This window comes from Pogoniulus pusillus, chromosome 33, assembly GCF_015220805.1.
Source record: "Pogoniulus pusillus isolate bPogPus1 chromosome 33, bPogPus1.pri, whole genome shotgun sequence".
NCBI classification, from domain to species: domain Eukaryota; kingdom Metazoa; phylum Chordata; class Aves; order Piciformes; family Lybiidae; genus Pogoniulus; species Pogoniulus pusillus.
In genome coordinates this window covers 1,631,871-1,649,314 of record NC_087296.1, presented here as the reverse complement: position 1 = coordinate 1,649,314, position 17,444 = coordinate 1,631,871, and the positions used below count along the sequence as shown (strand labels likewise).

Genomic DNA, 17,444 nt, shown 5'->3' with positions numbered 1-17,444 from the left:
GAGGCTTGCTGGGATGGATAAGAACAAGGACACATAAATAAGACTGTGTAATAAGACTCTGTGTGTGTGTGTGTCTGTCTCTCAGAGTCTGTTTTGCCCTGAGTTGCTTCTGTGTAACTAATCCTTCTGCTTCTAACCCCCCTGGCCAATCCTCCAAACTCACCTTGCACACAAGGCAAACTCTGGGGTAAGGTAGAAGGGTGGGAAGAAGGTGGAAGGGTGGTTGGGAGCCCCTCCTGGGCACTCTGGTTTCTGGGAGGGCTGCTGTGCTTCTGTATTACCTTTAACTTGTCTATTGCTGTCTGTAGTGTAAATATTGCAACTATCTGCTTGTATCTTGTGCTAAGCTGTGACTATAAAGCTACATTCCAGCCACTTGAGTCTAGTCTGGGTGGTTTCATAAGAGTAGGAGTGTGAGGAACTCCCAAACCATCCCAGCTGTGCCCTTTAGAAGCTCATTCACATCTGCTTCACAAGTGTGTTTGCAGCAGTGCAGGGAAGGGCTGGGTAACGTAAAGTGGTGCAGACTCAGAACAAGTAGTGGTAGAGAACAAAGAGCATTCTACACCAGGAGCAGTGCATTTCCAAAGAGCTGCCCCTCGGCAGTGCTGCTGCAGGGAGTGCATCTGACTAGGCTGTAGAAATCATTAGGACATTTGTAGCTCATTGACTCTTAATCAATTGCAGCATCCAGAATGAAATCAGAGAACAGACAGCATTTTGTCAGCGTGGATCTAGTTTTAGTTCAGGTAATCATGTATGGGAGATGAGTAAGTGGCATTCAAGGGCTCTGTTTCTGTTAAATTAAGAGACATCCTAGTGACAAGAAATGCACCAGCAGCTGCTTTTTAATCTCCTAGCAGCTCTTAACAGGCTGCTGTGGACATGTGTGTGCCTGTCATTGTGTACCTAAGGAAGAAGGAAGCTCTGAGGGAGGGAAATGACACAGTACAAGGCTTGGCAAGCTGTAAACTAAGCATTCCTTGCACACTGCATGTAAACTTAGCTTAGGGATGACAGAAACAGCATCACTAGCATGGAATGCTCTTACCCAAGCAGCACAGCTGCAAGCAGCAGCATTTTCAGCAGGCCTTTTCTAAACCACCAGCCAGAGAGTGGCTTCCCCTCCCCCAGAACCTTTCTGCGTGCACAGATTTCTGCTGTCTGGTTCTTGTGCATGCTGTGCAACACTCCAACTCCCTTCAACCCCACACTGACATCCTAAAAGGGCTTTCTGACAAGTTCCATGAGGAACTGCACTTCTCTCACCCGGCAGTGAGGTATGCTCCAGTGTTTTTAGAATGAAGCTGTACACAGTCCTAGTTTTCAAACCAACAAAACAGATTTATCTATCTGAAAGCATAATGCTAAGAGCACTTCTGGACCTCAGAGAATGCCTTTTTGCAACAGCATCCAAAGAGTGCTGAGGGTAAAGGAGCTGCTATAGAAAAAAGGTTCCAAGAGCAATTAGGAACAAACAAGTCTGACAAGGACACTCCAGCACAAGAGTTTGTACAGCCACACAGTGGCTGCAGCACGTGAGGAAGGAGCACACTGCAGACAGTGCCAACAGCAAACCCTTGCTTATGTCAGGAGGAAGGAAATCACAACCTGGCATTCCCTCCACCACTCAAACACATGGCAGGATAGACTGGAGATTGGCACTCACTCTGCACCCATCCAGCCAGCTTCAAACACAGGCTCTCTAGCTAGGAAACCAATGACCAGGACAAGAGGGAGGAAGAAATAGAACATCTCAGGCTCTACAGGACACTGTCCAAAGTCACATGAGCCACTGCCAGTTACTCCCACCCTACTTTCTCAAAGTCCATCAGAACACCAGGGTGGAAGGGAGCTCATGGACTAGATGATTATAGAACCATAGAATCAGTCAGGGTGGGAAGGGATCACAAGGAGCAGCCAGTTCCAACCCCACTGCCATGGCCAGGGACACCCTACCCTAGAGCAGGCTGCACACAGCCTCAGCCAGCCTGGCCTTAAACACCTCCAGCCATGGGGCCTCAACCACCTCCCTGGGCAACCCATTCCAGCCTCTCACCACTCTCCTGCTCAACAACTTCCTCCTCACCTCCAGCCTCACTCTCCCCACCTCCAGCTTTGCTCCATTCCCCTCAGGCCTGGCACTCCCTCACAGCCTCAAAAGTCCCTCCCCAGCTTTTCTGTAGCCCCCTTCAGATCCTGGCAGGCCACAAGAGGCCAAGGCCTGGGAGCCTCCTCTGCTCCAGCCTGCACAGCCCCAACTCTTTCAGGCTGTGCTCACAGCAGAGCTGCTGCAGCCTCTGAGCATCCTCCTGGCCCTACTCTGGACACACTCCAGCATCTCCACAGCCCTCTTGTCCCAGGGGCTCCAGAGCTGGATGCAGTACTCCAGCTGGGGTCTCAGCAGAGAACAGCAGAGGGGGAGAATCCCCTCCCTGGCCCTGCTGGCCACACTTCTGCTGCTGCAGCCCAGGCCCTGCTTGGCTTTCTGAGCTGCAAGTGCACACTGCTGGCTGCTGCTGAGCTTCTCCTCCACCAGCACCCCCAAGTCCCTCTCCTCAGGGCTGCTCTCCAGCCACTCACTGCCCAGCCTGGATTGGTGCTTGACATTGCCCCGACCCAGATGCAGGACCTTGCACTTGGTCTTGTTGAACCACCTGAGCTTGGCTTGTGCCCACCTCTGCAGCCTGTGCAGGTCCCTCTGGATGGATCCTGCCCTCCAGCCTGGCTGCTGCAGCACACAGCTTGGTGTGGGCAGCAAACTTGCTGAGGCTGCACTCAGTGCCTCTGTCCATGGCACCCACAGAGATGCTGAACAAGACTGGTCCCAGGACTGATCCCTGAGGGACTCCACTTGTCACTGGCCTGCACTTGGCCATGGAGCCACTGACAGCCACTCTTTGGGTGTGGCCATGAAGCCAGTTCTTTACCCATCTCATGGTCCACCCCTCAAACCTACGTGTTTCACCAGCTTGTAGACCAGGCTGTGGTGTGGGAGGCTGTGATCTCTCTGATCTCTCACCTTAAAGCACACCAAAAAAAAAAAAAAAGGTGTGGTTGTTGAGCCTGCAGCAGAGGAGGCTCAGGGCAGAGCTCATTGCTGTCTGCAGCTCCATGAAGGGAGGCTGTAGCCAGGTGGAGTTGGGCTCTGCTGCCAGGCAAGCAGCAACAGAACAAGGGGACACAGCCTCAAGCTGTGCCAGGGGAGGTCTAGGCTGGATGTCAGGAGGAAGTTGTTGGCAGAGAGAGTGATTGGCATTGGAATGGGCTGTCCAGGGAGGTGGTGGAGTCACTGTCCCTGGAGGTGTTGAAGCCAAGCCTGGCTGGGCACTGAGTGCCATGGTCTGGTTGATTGCACAGGGGTGGGTGCTAGGTTGGACTGGCTGAGCTTGAGAGGTCTCTTCCAACCTGGTTGATTCTAAAGCATATTGGAGTGAGTTACACTGAGAAGCTCAGACCTGCAAGGTAAGAACTGCAGGTAAGGTTCTGCAAGTCTGTGAATGTGTTCAGCTTGGTTGGGTCGAAAAGCAGAAGCCGAAGGGACAGAGGAGATGTGGTTAGCTGCTTGTTGGGGGAACAGCTGCTGCTTATTTAGCTTATGACAAATGACACTGGAAAGCAAAGGTCAGAGCACTTGAAGTTGTGGATTAATGAATGAGTAAGTAGACTGAAAGGAACAAAAATCACAAGTGGTATTTTCTGGCATATAACAAATCATCATCATAAATTATCCTAGAGACCCCAGGACAGATTTCACACAGCAGTGAAATGCTACTTAATGAGGAAAAGAAGGCATGCAAGTAACAACTGAAAGGTGATATGAATGTCTGAAACAGCCAACAGACCCAGGGAAAATACGTTACAGGCACTTAACAGTTAAAGAACGACGACATGAGGCGAGGAGAGGGAGTTGGAATGCTAATAACAAGTAAGAGCTTTGTGGTGGAAAGCTGCCTAGATAACAAACCTAACTAAAAATGACTCCTGGAAATTCAGAGACAAATGGGTTGGCATAGAACAGGAAGGTTTCATCTGCAAGGTAAATAAATCTACACCAAGAAATCAAAAGTAAAGCACTCCAAACAGATAGCCTTCAAATAACTTCAGAGGTACATCAGGAGAGATGAAATGAAACAGAAAGCACAAGAAAGTTAAATGCAGGCAGATAAGAGAACTGAAACACCAGCAGCAGTATTTTAGATGCACACAGAGACTAGGAGGGGGGGAGGGAGGAAGGGCATTGTGTCTTTTGTTGTTGTATGGGGCAGATAAAGAGAGAATAAAATGCCAAGAGAGATACCAGAAAACGACATCATAAAAATTCCACAGGAATCAGCAGGCATTCAGTTTGCCAGCTCTATCTTCACAGAGCTGCTCTTTCAGACACTGACTGTACCTCAGCTGCAGCCTTGCCAAAACACTGTGCTGTATGGAAAGTCACCCTCCAAACATCACCTTCCTAAGGAGCAGAGCTCTGTGCTGTATGGAAAGTCACCCTCCAAACATCACCTTCCTAAGGAGCAGAGCTCTGTGCTGTATGGAAAGTCACCCTCCAAACATCACCTTCCTAAGGAGCAGAGCTGTGTGCTGTATGGAAAGTCACCCTCCAAACAGCACCTTCCTAAGGAGCAGAGCTGTGTGCTGTATGGAAAGTCACCCTCCAAACATCACCCCCCCAGGGACCAGAGCTGTGTGCTGTATGGAAAGTCACCCTCCAAACATCACCTTCCTAAGGAGCAGAGCTCTGTGCTGTATGGAAAGTCACCCTCCAAACAGCACCTTCCTAAGGAGCAGAGCTGTGTGCTGTATGGAAAGTCACCCTCCAAACATCACCTTCCTAAGGACCAGAGCTGTGTGCTGTATGGAAAGTCACCCTCCAAACATCACCCCCCCAAGGACCAGAGCTGTGTGCTGTATGGAAAGTCACCCTCCAAACATCACCCCCCCAAGGACCAGAGCTGTGTGCTGTATGGAAAGTCACCCTCCAAACATCACCCCCCCAAGGACCAGAGCTGTGTGCTGTATGGAAAGTCACCCCTCCAAACACCACCCCCCCAAGGAGCAGAGCTGTGTGCTGTATGAAAAGCCACCCCTCCAAACATCACCTTCCTAAGGAGCAGAGCTGTGTGCTGTATGGAAAGTCACCCTCCAAACATCACCCCCCTAAAGGAACAGAGTTCAGATGTGTGCTATGTGTACCAAACATTTGGCATTATTAATGCCTTCAATTCGGTTCTGGGCTCTGGTTCACACTTAAGGCTTGGATAAGCAAATAAACTTCCCAAGTCTGACATAATTTGTCAAAAACGCAGCCCAAATGTTGTACTTGAAGAGACTCTTCTTTAAGTACCACCCATTATGTGTTAAAAGGACACATTATGTTGCCCTTTTGTTATGCAAACCTGCTCAGTGCATGTCATGCAAACTTGCACAAGGAAAGGAATAATTATTATCCAAAATGGGAAAGCTCTGTAGCTGAATGAGACATTTTGGAGTGAAATCTGTGAGCAAAGACGACTTGGAAACCCCAAACCCAAGACAGATTTATGGGTTCTGCAGGTGGAAACCATTTAGAGACCAGTAAAACGTTAGAGCTGCTGCTGAGCTGAGTATTTATCTTCCTCTTGGTGATATTCACTCAAATTAAGACCCAACAGTGGTTTGTGAGTGCTCAGAATTTACTATGGCTTGTAATACCTTGTATGCTGAGTTGAGATCTCCTCAGTGTAGGAAGGATACACACTTAAAATATTTGCCTGTGATGTTATTTGGTGATGTTCTACCTAACCTGTCACACTTGTCACAACCAGTTTGCTTTAGCCTTACTTCTAGAGCTTCCAGCCCTTTCTCTGAAGGAGTCTTGAACGTTTTTGTCTTCATTTAAATAAAGGAGATGCAAAACTTTTAAGAACCAACATCAGGAGATTGGTTAGAAAGCTCTCAGACAATGGGAAAACATTGTGAGCCAGGCCTGGCAATGAAGTCAAGGTTCTCAGAGCAGCAGCTGACCAGATTCCAGCACAAAACCACTTCACCAGCACGGCTTTAGGACAAGGGAGACTAACACACACCACTGACCACCTGCAGAGGGCAAGGAGACATTACCATAGAACCACAGAGTTGCTCTGCTTGGGAAAGACCCTTAAGATCCAGTCCAACCATCCTCTAGCTCTGCTAAGTGCAGTGCTACACCGTGACCCTCCACATCACATCTCTGCCTCTTCGAAACGCCTGCAGGGACAGGGACTGAAGCACCTCCCTGAGGAGGCTGCTGTGATGTACACAGACCCTGCCTGCATCAGTGGAACAGCCTGCCCGGGGAGGTGGTGGGGTCACCATGCCTGGAGGTGCTCAAGAAAGATGAAGACATGGCACTTGGAGACATTTAGTGGCTCTGGGTTGAGAGTTGATGATCAAAGTATCACCAAGGTTGGAAGAGACCTCATAGATCATCAAGTCCAACCCTTTACCACAGAGGTCAAGGCTCAGAGGTCTATTCCAATCACACTGATTCTGTGGTTCCTCAGCATCAGGGACCCTGAGCAGGAGGCTGGGGCATCACATGGGGCTCAAGAAAAACATCCTTTGTAGAGCTACACTTTGTCCACATCTCTCTGTGATCAGTGCTGCACTTCTGGGGCACCAATGTGGGATTAGGTCCCACCAGAACCCCTGCTGCATGAGTGGGTTCAAGTTTCATTAGAAGGGAACTGAGTCCCACTGGAATTGCCTCGACATAACTTCTAAGGCTGTTAAACCATCCATGACCCTCACAAAGTCGCTTGTTCCTTCCTGTTGTTCATCAAAAGATCTGTTTGATGCTTACCTTTTCCACCTTGCCCAGCAGGACTCACATTCTCTCTGCACAGGGAAACCCCTCTATTAGCTGTCCTAGGGAATATTTCTCTTCCATTTGGAGCTAAAGAGCCCAGTGTCTGTTCCAACAGGAATTCAGTTGTAAAAGGGAAGGAATCACTGAACTTGTTTTGCACTGTCAGGATTTGCTACTTACTCAAAAGGAAGCTGGAGACCAGCATCAGAAGGATGGCAAGTGTGAGCAGGAGTGAAACAGGCAGAACTGTGAGTAAACTATGGGGAAACAGACTGGAAACACACAGAGCCTGATGGAAAGGCTTCAATCTCTGTTCCTACCACAGAATTTCAAGCTCCAGCCTGACACAATGCAGCAGGCTCAGTTTAGACAGCATTAGCTTCATTTCACTTGCACTTCTCAGGCCAAGAAATTATGTAAAGTGACTAAGCACAGATTTAAACTCCTGATTTTAACATCCAGCTTCTATTTGGTGCTTTTCATCTTTGCACAAATTCTGCATCTCTCCTTCCACTATACCAAAATTAGACATTTTATTCATTCTTAACTGACATATGTTACCAACTACCCTTGTAAAGATATGTACTAGAGCACAACATCATAGAGTCATAGAATCAAGCAGGTTGGAAGAGACCTCCAAGCTCAGCCAGTCCAACCTAGCACCCAGCCCTGTCCAGTCAACCAGACCATGGCACTAAGTGCCCCAGCCAGGCTTGGCTTCAACACCTCCAGGCACAGCAACTCCACCACCTCCCTGGGCAGCCCATTCCAATGCCAATCACTCTTTCCATGAAGAACTTCCTCATAACATCCAGCCTAGACCTGCCCTGGCACAACTTGAGGCTGTGTCCTCTTCTTCTGTTGCTGCTTGCCTGGCAGCAGAGCCCAACCCCACCTGGCTACAGCCTCCCTGCAGGTAGTTGCAAACAGCAATGAGAGCAATGAGCTCTGCCCTGAGCCTCCTCTTCTGCAGGCTGCACACCCCCAGCTCCCTCAGCCTCTCTTCACAGGGCTGTGCTCCAGGCTGCCCTCCTCTGGGCACCTTCCAATATCTCAGTATCTCTCTTGAACTGAGGTGCCCAGAACTGGACACAGCACTCAAGGTGTGGCCTGAGCAGTGTTGAGTACAGGGAGGGAAAAAAAAAGCCTCTGTTCCACACACTTGGCTGCAACTTCTTCAAACACATTTCACTCCAAGATTTTCCTGGTGAGAATCTCAGGAGGACATACCAGCACTCTAGGGATGAATAATAAAAGCATGCCAAAATGTGATTGTTCTTCTTTGCTTCTGAAAGGAGAGATCATTTCTCCAATACCCACCTCAGTAATAGCAAATTAGCTGCAGATGATGCTACCACCCAACAGCCATCCAATCTACCAGCTCTGCATGCCTGTGCATTTTGACACGTGTCCCAGTATGCATGCCTAGGCAGAGCCAGGCTGAAGAGCTGTTTGCTTTCTGTCTCTGTGTAATAGGTATAATACATGCACACATTTAAAGAGAAGATAAATAGAAGACTCCCACGCGCTGCTCTTAAAAGTGTGAAGAGAGGCATAATCAGCATTTGTTGCAACAGCAATGCCAGATTATTATTTACTAGGAGAGCAGAGAGATAACAACCTTCCCAGTAAATAGGAATATTTTGATGAGCACATGTTCTGCCCATCTGCTAAAATCTCACAGCAAATTGAAAGCAGAGCAGTGCTTTTTTCCTCTGAGCTACTCGCACGGTTCCTGCCATCGTTAGGAGGTTTCCCCTGAATCAGCTACAAAACAGCCTCCCTTTCTTCCCACTTTAACTGGCAGCCATGTGCAGAACAGGTTTTATCTCCTGCTTTGATCAGAACGTCCTGCATCAAGCAGCTCACCCAAATAGATCCAAAAAGAGACTATGACATCATTTTGAGATTGACTAAAGGGTTTGTAAGAGGCTGACTGGAGCTGGCAGGAGCAGCGGCAAGAGCCTGCTTTGATGGGCACGAAGCAAAGCCGCCTCGCTCATTTACAGGTAATTGCATTGCTTTGCTCCTTCAGTCGTGCTGATGTTTGTGCCTTTCTGCCTGCACTTCATTGTTGATGTTTCAATGGAAGTGTTTCTCCTCTTTCTGCATACCAAACGGGGTTCATGTTCACACTAAATGCATTTATCTCGAAGATAAGTCCCAGCTCCACTAGCAGCAGGGGAAGCCTGGCTTCTCTCGATTAACCAAGGGGGAGTTTGGGGGTTTTGTCTGGTTGGTTTGGTGGGGGTTCTCTCACAAAATCCTCTCTATTTGTTCTCAGAAATGAATTATGAATACTATATATTCATTATTTTGACTTAGGCATATGCCACAGAAGAGCTAAACCAGTTTGGCAGAAACAAACACTGCCTATAGGCACAACAGCGAGGCAGAAGGGCTTTCATTTCACAAACAAATGCGACAGTAAAGGAATCTTGGATGCCAGTTCCTTTCACTGCATCTTTAAACACCCAAACTAGTCCCATTTAAGCAGCACTATCGAGTTTTACAACTTGTTTAGATGGAACTGAACTCTAAATGGACAGCAGAAGGCTTCCAGAAGTTGACTTACGTGATCAATGAGCTCACGAACCATCCCGTTCCACTGTCCGCTGGCATCCTCCTGGGCTCCATATTTGCCATCCTCCACCAGCCTGATCTCGTAGGAGAATCCAAGGATAGTGGACAGCTCCCTGAGGAGGTCAATGCAGTACCCCTCGAAGCGATCATTTCCATACAGGGGTTTGTCAGACTTCTTGAACATAACATATGGCTCCTCCTGCAAGAACCAGCCACACAAGAGAGGTGAGGAGTGTCCTCACACCTTCCTTTCTGACCTGAAGTAGCAGCCAAGACACTACTGCCCGGGCAAAGAACTCAGATGCAAAGCAAAACCCTCTGACATTTGGGTACATCTGTCTAAAGCCTTTATCTATCTTCAGACTGAAGTTAGAAGCCATTGCAGATTTTGTTTGGATACCTGACACTGGACTCATGCTAGACATAGCCAAGGAACTCATACAAACAGTGCATCCACATGTGCTCTTGTCCAGCTGCACCACACCTGGCTATCAACTGCACTGTTCCAGAGGCCACTGCAAGCCTCTTTGAACACAGGAGGAAAACAAGAAACAGTTTGACAACCTAAAAAGGGATCTGAAACTCATCCCAATGCTTTTCAGCACTGGGAGCTACACATCTCTGTAAAACAGAGTTGCTGTAGCTATTTTCTCAGTGCCTTGGTAGGTATAGGAGAAGCACAGGGGCAGGGAAAAAAGGTGAATCCACCTTGGCCACTCCTGATAACTCCTCTCAATTGTTCCTATCAGCTGTATTGTAGCTCACAGAACCACAGAGTGGTTTTGGTTAGAAGGGATCTTTAAAGGTCATCTGTTCCAATCCCCCTGCAATGAGCAGCTACAAAGATACTGCAAAAAATGAGAGCAATAAAATCTGCACCTGAAATTGCTCTAATTTTACTTTTTACGCAGACCCCACCCCCATCTCATCACTGTTTTCAGCATGGCCAGAAGTATTTGTTTCAAGAATCTAGAGGTTTTATATTACTACCAGCACTGAAAAAAGGCTAAACAAAAAAGTCCTGCTGAGAGGAAAACCATCTTCAAAACGTGCCACTGATGCAACAGAGACCTTTAATCATTAGCTTCTGTTCACCAGGGATCCTGGAGCTCACAGTTGCCATATCTAATAAACATTTCTATCAGCTGTGAGGAATACACAATGGGCACCACAGTTGGCTGCCAGATTCAAGTGCGAGAGGTGAAGCAATCCACTGGCTTCAGTCAAAATCAATGTGATACAGCAGATACCTACTTGTCAGAACCACAGAGCTAACCAGGCTGGAAAAGGCCTCTGAGATCATCGAGCCCAACCTAGCACCTAACCCTTCTAATTAACTAACCCTGGCACTAAGTGCCTCACCCAGCCTCCTCTTAAACACCTCCAGTCATGGGGACTCCACCACCTCCCTGGGCAGCCCATTCCAGTGCCAATCTCTCTTGCTGTGAAGAACTTCCTAACATCCATCCTACACCTGCCCTGGCACAGCTTGAAGCTGTGTCCTCTTGTTCTGTCCTTGGGTGCCTGGCAGCAGAGACCGACCCCACCTGGCTACAGCCTCCCTTCACTAACTGTAGAGAGCAATGAGCTCTGCCCTGAGCCTCCTCTGCTGCAGGCTGCACACCCCCAGCTCCCTCAGCCTCTCCTCACAGGGCTGTGCTCCAGGCCTCTCCCCAGCCTTGCTGCCCTTCTCTCAACACCTTCCAGCACCTCAACATCTTTTTTAAGGGCCCCAGAACTGGACACAGTACTCAAGGTGTGGCCTGACCAGTGCTGAGCACAGGGGCAGGACTGCCCTTGGCCTGCTGGCCACATTGCTCCTGAGGCAGGCCAGGATGCCATTGGCCTCCTTGGCTACCTGGGCACACTGCTGGCTCATGTTCAGTCAGTTGTTAACCAGCACCCCCAGGTTCCTCTCTGCCTGGCTAGTCACTTGAGCCAAGGTACTCTAGAAGAAGAAACTGAGGCCACACAGCAGCAGCACCTTCCTCCTGCATGCTCTCTAGAACACAGACTACTCCTGAGCAGCTTCACTGGACATGTCTGGAGGTACTTCCTGGAAGGCTCCCTCCTATGATCTTCTGGGTCAGGAAGCATGGAGCCAGGACTGTGTTTTGATAATCACAGCCTGAACTCAGGCCATGCTTGTTCATTTCTGCAGTTTCACTTCTCACTACAAAAAACCAAGAAAACAACCACAATTTTTTAGTCCCCCACAATTTGCTCTCAGCTTCAGTTAGCCTTTAAACAAACTCCTCTGCAGGGCCAGGTCAGGTACTGAGTTTCCCTTCCAGTAAGGCAAAACAGATCCAAGTGGATGCCTACTTGAAACACTTGACTCAGAGCACAGAAGCATTAAAATGTTGCAGCTCTGCAGGCTGTGCTAGGGCTGGTTTTCAGCCAAGCTGAAGCATCTTCATGCTATGTGAGGAACAGCAAAGACATTATTAGATCCTGTCAGAGTGGAAAACAAAATTCTCTTTTTTTAGGATGTGTCTGAAATTTTCCAACGCCTGTGGGGAAATATAACCACACCCAGAGAGTGCAAACCAAAGACAGCCAAATACAGCAAACAGATTCCTAGACTGGTGGCCCCTGGTGGTCCTAAGGCAAATCCTAGCATGGAATTCTAAACTGGTCCTTGCCACTGTATAAAAGCATAATTTTGTGACTAATGTTTTAGTACAACTGAACTGAAGCCCTAGAAAATCATTCAGGATGATGCTGGAAACTCAGAGTGCTTCACAGGCATCATCCAGAGCTGGAAATAAATGCTCATCCTACCTTCTGCTTGCAGGCAGTGAGGAGAAAAATTACTTTGCTGGCCTTTTGCAGCTAAGTCAAACCTCAGCTCATGCTGATCCCACTGCACTCATTCACACACTGCGACTCCCTTCAAACCTCACCGCGGCTGTCTGAAAAGCATCACTCACTTTTACACCTGAAATGCAAACAAGAGCTGTGGCCAAGAGTGTCTCTGAGCACCTGCAAGTCTAAAGGCCCCAGAGGGTGCTGGCACAGAGGCACTTGTGCTGATTCTCCACTCCAGCCTTCCCCTACAGCTGCATTCCTGCAGAAGCAAATGGAGTTGCTTACCAGGATGGTGGTGACGATTAGCGAGCGATTGGACAGGGAATCTGTGATGTTTGCTGGCTTTCCCTTCTGATTCTCTGTCATGTTAAGGCCACTCAGTGGATCCCAAGTCCCAACCTACAAAACAGTAATGAATTTGGTCATTCTCAACTTGCAAGCAGCTGCCAATCCCGACAGAGGTCAATTCTCCTTTGGAAACACCTCTTAGAATCTGATGCTTGGTTGTCACCTCTGACTTGAGGGCTTCAGGAGCAGGTATCCCATGGAAGATCTGAGTTCTCATATGGCTTCTTTTTTCTAACCCATGTGCAGTTTTCTGTTCTCACTGACTGCAGCTCTCACTGCACTCTAAATACACTTCAGGTTGTTTCCCATTATACTAATCTGGGAACTCAGATTCATAGATGGGTTTAGGTTGGAAGGGGCCTGGAGCATTACCCAGTTGCAGCCACGGGCAGGGACACTTCCACCAGCCCAGGTTACTCAAGGCCCCATCCAGCCTTGCCTTGAACACTTCCAGGGAGGGGATATCCAGTGTCTCCATGGGCAACCTGTTCCAGTATCTCATCATCCCCACTGTGAAGAGCTCCCTCCTCATCTTCAGCCTAAATTTCCCCTCCTGAAGCTCCAAATGGAAATACTTCACAGTAACTCTTCTTCATCTTCTTCCATGCATGTTTTTCTCCTCAACAAATCTCATTTTGTCACAAAACCATTACAAATTACAGCTGAAACTGAAGAGTTCTCCTGCATATAAGAGACAACCTGGCCTGGTGGGAGGTGTCCCTGCCCACAGCAGGAGGGTTGGAACCAGATGATCTTGAAGGTGTCTTCCAACCCAAAGCATTCTCCAATGCTATGCATTTCCCCCATATTGGGAAAGAGGTTAAATAATGGCAATAGTGGCTACTAGTGCATGCCCAGCTACTCCCTCTGCCCCAGTCCTCCTCAATCTAAGCATGTGCCTACAAGCACCCAGTTCACAGGCTTGAAAACAGATACCAAGACAAGAGCTTTTACTAGAGCACTTTGAAAGCAGACACCAGCTGGAGAACAGGTTCAGTGCTGGTTTATGCAACAAGTGCAATGGTATTGAAAGTGCTGCTGTTTTGGGGGGATGTGATTTGGGTTTGTTTCCCATCCCTTTGGAGGTAAATACCTTACACACCTTTTCAAGCCCTTCCTCCTTGAGGCTGATAACATCTAAATCAAAATCTGTCCTCAGGCCATTGGTTTTGTTGAAAGTTATCCTGCCTGTGAGGCCTTCCCAGTGGGCCTGTGGAGAAAATAATGAAAACATTTCTGTAAATAAAGATCTCTGCCTCTCTTTTTTTTGTCTCCCTGCCAAAATGGGCACATTCATTTTTTATTTCAGCTCAATAATTCACCTTGTGGCTGACTTCAGCAACAAATACTTTGTAATTGCTAATTGGGTCGAGTTTGCTTCTGTCCTCACAAGATTTAAACAGCTTTCTGTGTTAAGCAATCATCTCCTATTACTAAATGAGATCAACAGCTCTTCTGTCTCCACTGCTCCATCACTCATGCATGCTGTTCCCTTTCTCTTCCCTGCACACCTCATCCCAAGCCTCAGCCTCTCAGGAATGCTGGATTTCACTCAAATAAAGGTTTGCTTTTGCAAGATGCTGAGTCCTCTGAAACCACACTGAGACAGCAGAAAATTGAGGTCACTGGTGCCACTTGTCCAGAAGTGATCTCTTGCTTTTACTGAAGTGCATCACCCCCATGTTTTTTATAGAGCTTAAACTCTACCTAGCTCTAAAGCTAGGGAACCAAAGAATACATTTGGAGATAAAATGATCAGGAATTGAAAGGAACAAATCTTAAATACAGGGTAATATTCCATTGCAATGAATTCTCTTTGTCATAGGATCTTGCACAACTAGAATGAGAAATGCTGAATTCCCATGGGAAGCAGGGGGTTGCCCTTCAGTGAGCAGTTTGGAGATTCAGTGTGACAGTGCTGGGCTCTTTCACCTAGAAAGGCTGGGCCAGATGATCCTTGGGTTCCTTGGGCCACCTCATTTCAACTCCACTATCACCTAGAAAGGCTGGATCAGATGATCCTTGGGTTCCTTGGGCCACCTCATTTCAACTCCACTACCACCTAGAAAGGCTGGACCAGATGATCCTTGGGGTCCCATCTAACCTGGCATTCTATGGATTAGGACTTGGAGTACAGGAGACTTGACTACTCTACAGTGTTCACCTTTAACACCTTAGATGTCCTAGCTTCACTTCAAATCACTAGCAGTATCCAAACAGCATAGCAGGAAACTGAGGCCACATATGTTCTTGAGTTCATCATAGCAAAAAACCTGACCAAGCTAAACAACTCTAACAAAGGAAACAAACTTCATTCTTGGCCCTCTTGAGCTTACAGCAATGTTTAGTCACTGAGTTTTCCTCCATCAGGCTGTGGTTGTGTTTTCAAGGATGTTGGCTGTTCTGCCACACAGAGTTCAAGCACAAGCAGCCACCTCTCCAAACACCTACAAACAGGGTTTACTTTGGGGTGCAGTTATTGCACCCTTTCCTGTTTCTGTGTCCCAGCCAACACCTCAGGAATGCCACTGTCAACCAGAAGAGCTGCCCTGCCTGCTGAGCTCTTTGCACATCACTTGAGACATTGCCATCTACTGAAATAAGTACAAAAACAACTCAAAAGGATTCAAGTAGGGTTGGACCAACAGAGAACGTGAGCTGGGAGGAAGAGAAGTGATGAAGCCAGACACTTACCTCCTTGATGAGGCTCATGAAGCGGGTGCCAAAGCGCCAGGGCTTGTGGCGGTTGCACTGCAGGGAGCTGACAGTCATCTGCGGGAACTGCTGCACAGCCACGGACACCACATGGACAGCGTCGTACATCAGCGCCGCATCCGTCTGCAGCCAGAGGGGAAGCACAGCCATCAGCACCCAGCAGCTGAGCAGGGCAGGGAGGCAACCTTCCCTGCTCAGCCCATTAAGAAAATGAGTCTCATTGCTTCTGCAGCCCTGGCACCGAGTCACAGAGTGGTCTGGGTTGGAAGGAGCCATAAAGATCGTCTGCTTCCAACCCCATGCCATGGGCAGGGGCACCTCCTACTACACCAAGTTGCTCAAGGCCTACCTTCCTTACCTCCTTCCATCTTTCCTTCCTACCTTCCTTCTGAATTCCTTTCCTCCCTCCCAGGATCACAGGAGAACATTGGTATCTCTGATGACTCAGGGTACTTTTAAGATCAGTGAACTAAGGGAGTGTATAAATCACCTTATGCACCTTTGATTCAAATCAGACATTCCCAGGCGTAATCAGAAAGGAAGGAGGCAAGGAAAGGAGGAGTAGCAAGGCAGCAAACTCTTAGTTATGAAGGACAATGCACAGACCAAGGGAATAATGGGTTTGTGTTTTGGAATTGCAGACTAAGTACAGTGCCAAAGGTACTCAGTTGGTGAATAACTTCCAAATGAGTGTCACTTTTAATTCCTAGGACAGGCCCAGGCACTGCCTTCTATAAATCAGAGGCAAATGAGAATTACATTAAAATGCACATTTGTTTGAAAGGTTTCCATGTCCCATCCTAAATAAATAGGCTGTTCAGACCTGGGATGTGCTGACTGATGCTGTAGACTGTTCAGACCTGGGATGTGCTGCCTGATGCTGTAGTCTGTTCAGACCTGGGATGTGCTGACTGATGTTGTAGGCTGTTCAGACCTGGGATGTGCTGACTGATGTTGTAGGCTGTTCAGACCTGGGATGTGCTGACTGATGTTGTAGGCTGTTCAGACCTGGGATGTGCTGACTGATGTTGTAGGCTGTTCAGACCTGGTCTGTGCTGACTGATGTTATAGGCTGTTCAGACCTGGGATGTGCTGACTGATGCTGTAGGCTGTTCAGACCTGGTCTGTGCTGACTGATGTTATAGGCTGTTCAGACCTGGTCTGTGCTGACTGATGCTGTAGGCTGTTCAGACCTGGGATGTGCTGACTGATGCTGTAGGCTGTTCAGACCTGGGATGTGCTGCCTGATGTTATAGGCTGTTCAGACCTGGGATGTGCTGACTGATGTTATAGGCTGTTCAGACCTGGGATGTGCTGCCTGATGCTGTAGGCTGTTCAGACCTGGGATGTGCTGACTGATGTTGTAGGCTGTTCAGACCTGGGATGTGCTGACTGATGCTGTAGGTTGTTCAGACCTGGGATGTGCTGACTGATGTTATAGGCTGTTCAGACCTGGGATGTGCTGCCTGATGCTGTAGGCTGTTCAGACCTGGGATGTGCTGCCTGATGTTATAGGCTGTTCAGACCTGGTCTGTGCTGGCTCATGTTGTATCAGGCAAGAATGGAGACAGCCTCTGGGTGCACACTGTCAGGCAGCACCAGAAGCTGACATCTCTCTCCTGCTCTATTTGACAAGCAGAGGCAAGCCTTGGAACCAAAAGCAAGAGAGGACCTTGGCTTCAGCTGGTGGAAACGAGCACGCCGCCATCTGCTCAGCATACCTTAGAGAAAAAAGGACCTATTTCCCCTTCTCATTCACATAATTAGTGAGCTGTGAAATTGGTTCTTTAATGGCTAGGAAACCTGGAGATTATTGCACTTGTCACAACCCAACACAATGCAATACCAAACGAGCTTATGCAGTGCTGCCTTTCATGCAAATGCATCCCAAGACTCTTTCCCATAAAGCTAAAACATAAAAATGCAAAAACGTCCTACCATTATAGCCCATAAGCTGCTGCTGAAGAGGAAACTCTGCCTTTACACTTCAATGGCTCTCCCAAGGAGGGGTTTCAAACCTCAAACAGAAACCAATCCTAATTTTAAAATAGCCACTCTAATGGCTTCCAGCCCTCTCTGCTGCCAAGTCCTTTGCGCAGGGGCTCCAAAATTAGGCAGGAAATAGTTTGGCTGCCAAACAGTTCATTATCTTTCA

At 48.1% G+C, this 17,444-nt stretch overlaps 1 protein-coding gene across 7 annotated transcripts in view; it reads right to left on the bottom strand.

Moving 5' to 3' along the window:
• Positions 1-17,444, bottom strand: part of GRIK2 (glutamate ionotropic receptor kainate type subunit 2) — a 240,358-nt gene that overhangs the window by 113,684 nt on the left and 109,230 nt on the right. For all 7 annotated transcript variants that reach the window (XM_064170071.1, XM_064170069.1, XM_064170072.1 and 4 more), the window contains 4 exons: positions 15,269-15,412; positions 13,677-13,784; positions 12,512-12,625; positions 9,408-9,614 (listed from right to left, as the gene is read on the bottom strand). In XM_064170071.1, coding sequence (XP_064026141.1) covers positions 9,408-9,614; positions 12,512-12,625; positions 13,677-13,784; positions 15,269-15,412 — 573 coding nt within the window. The remainder of the gene's footprint in view (positions 1-9,407; positions 9,615-12,511; positions 12,626-13,676; positions 13,785-15,268; positions 15,413-17,444) is intronic.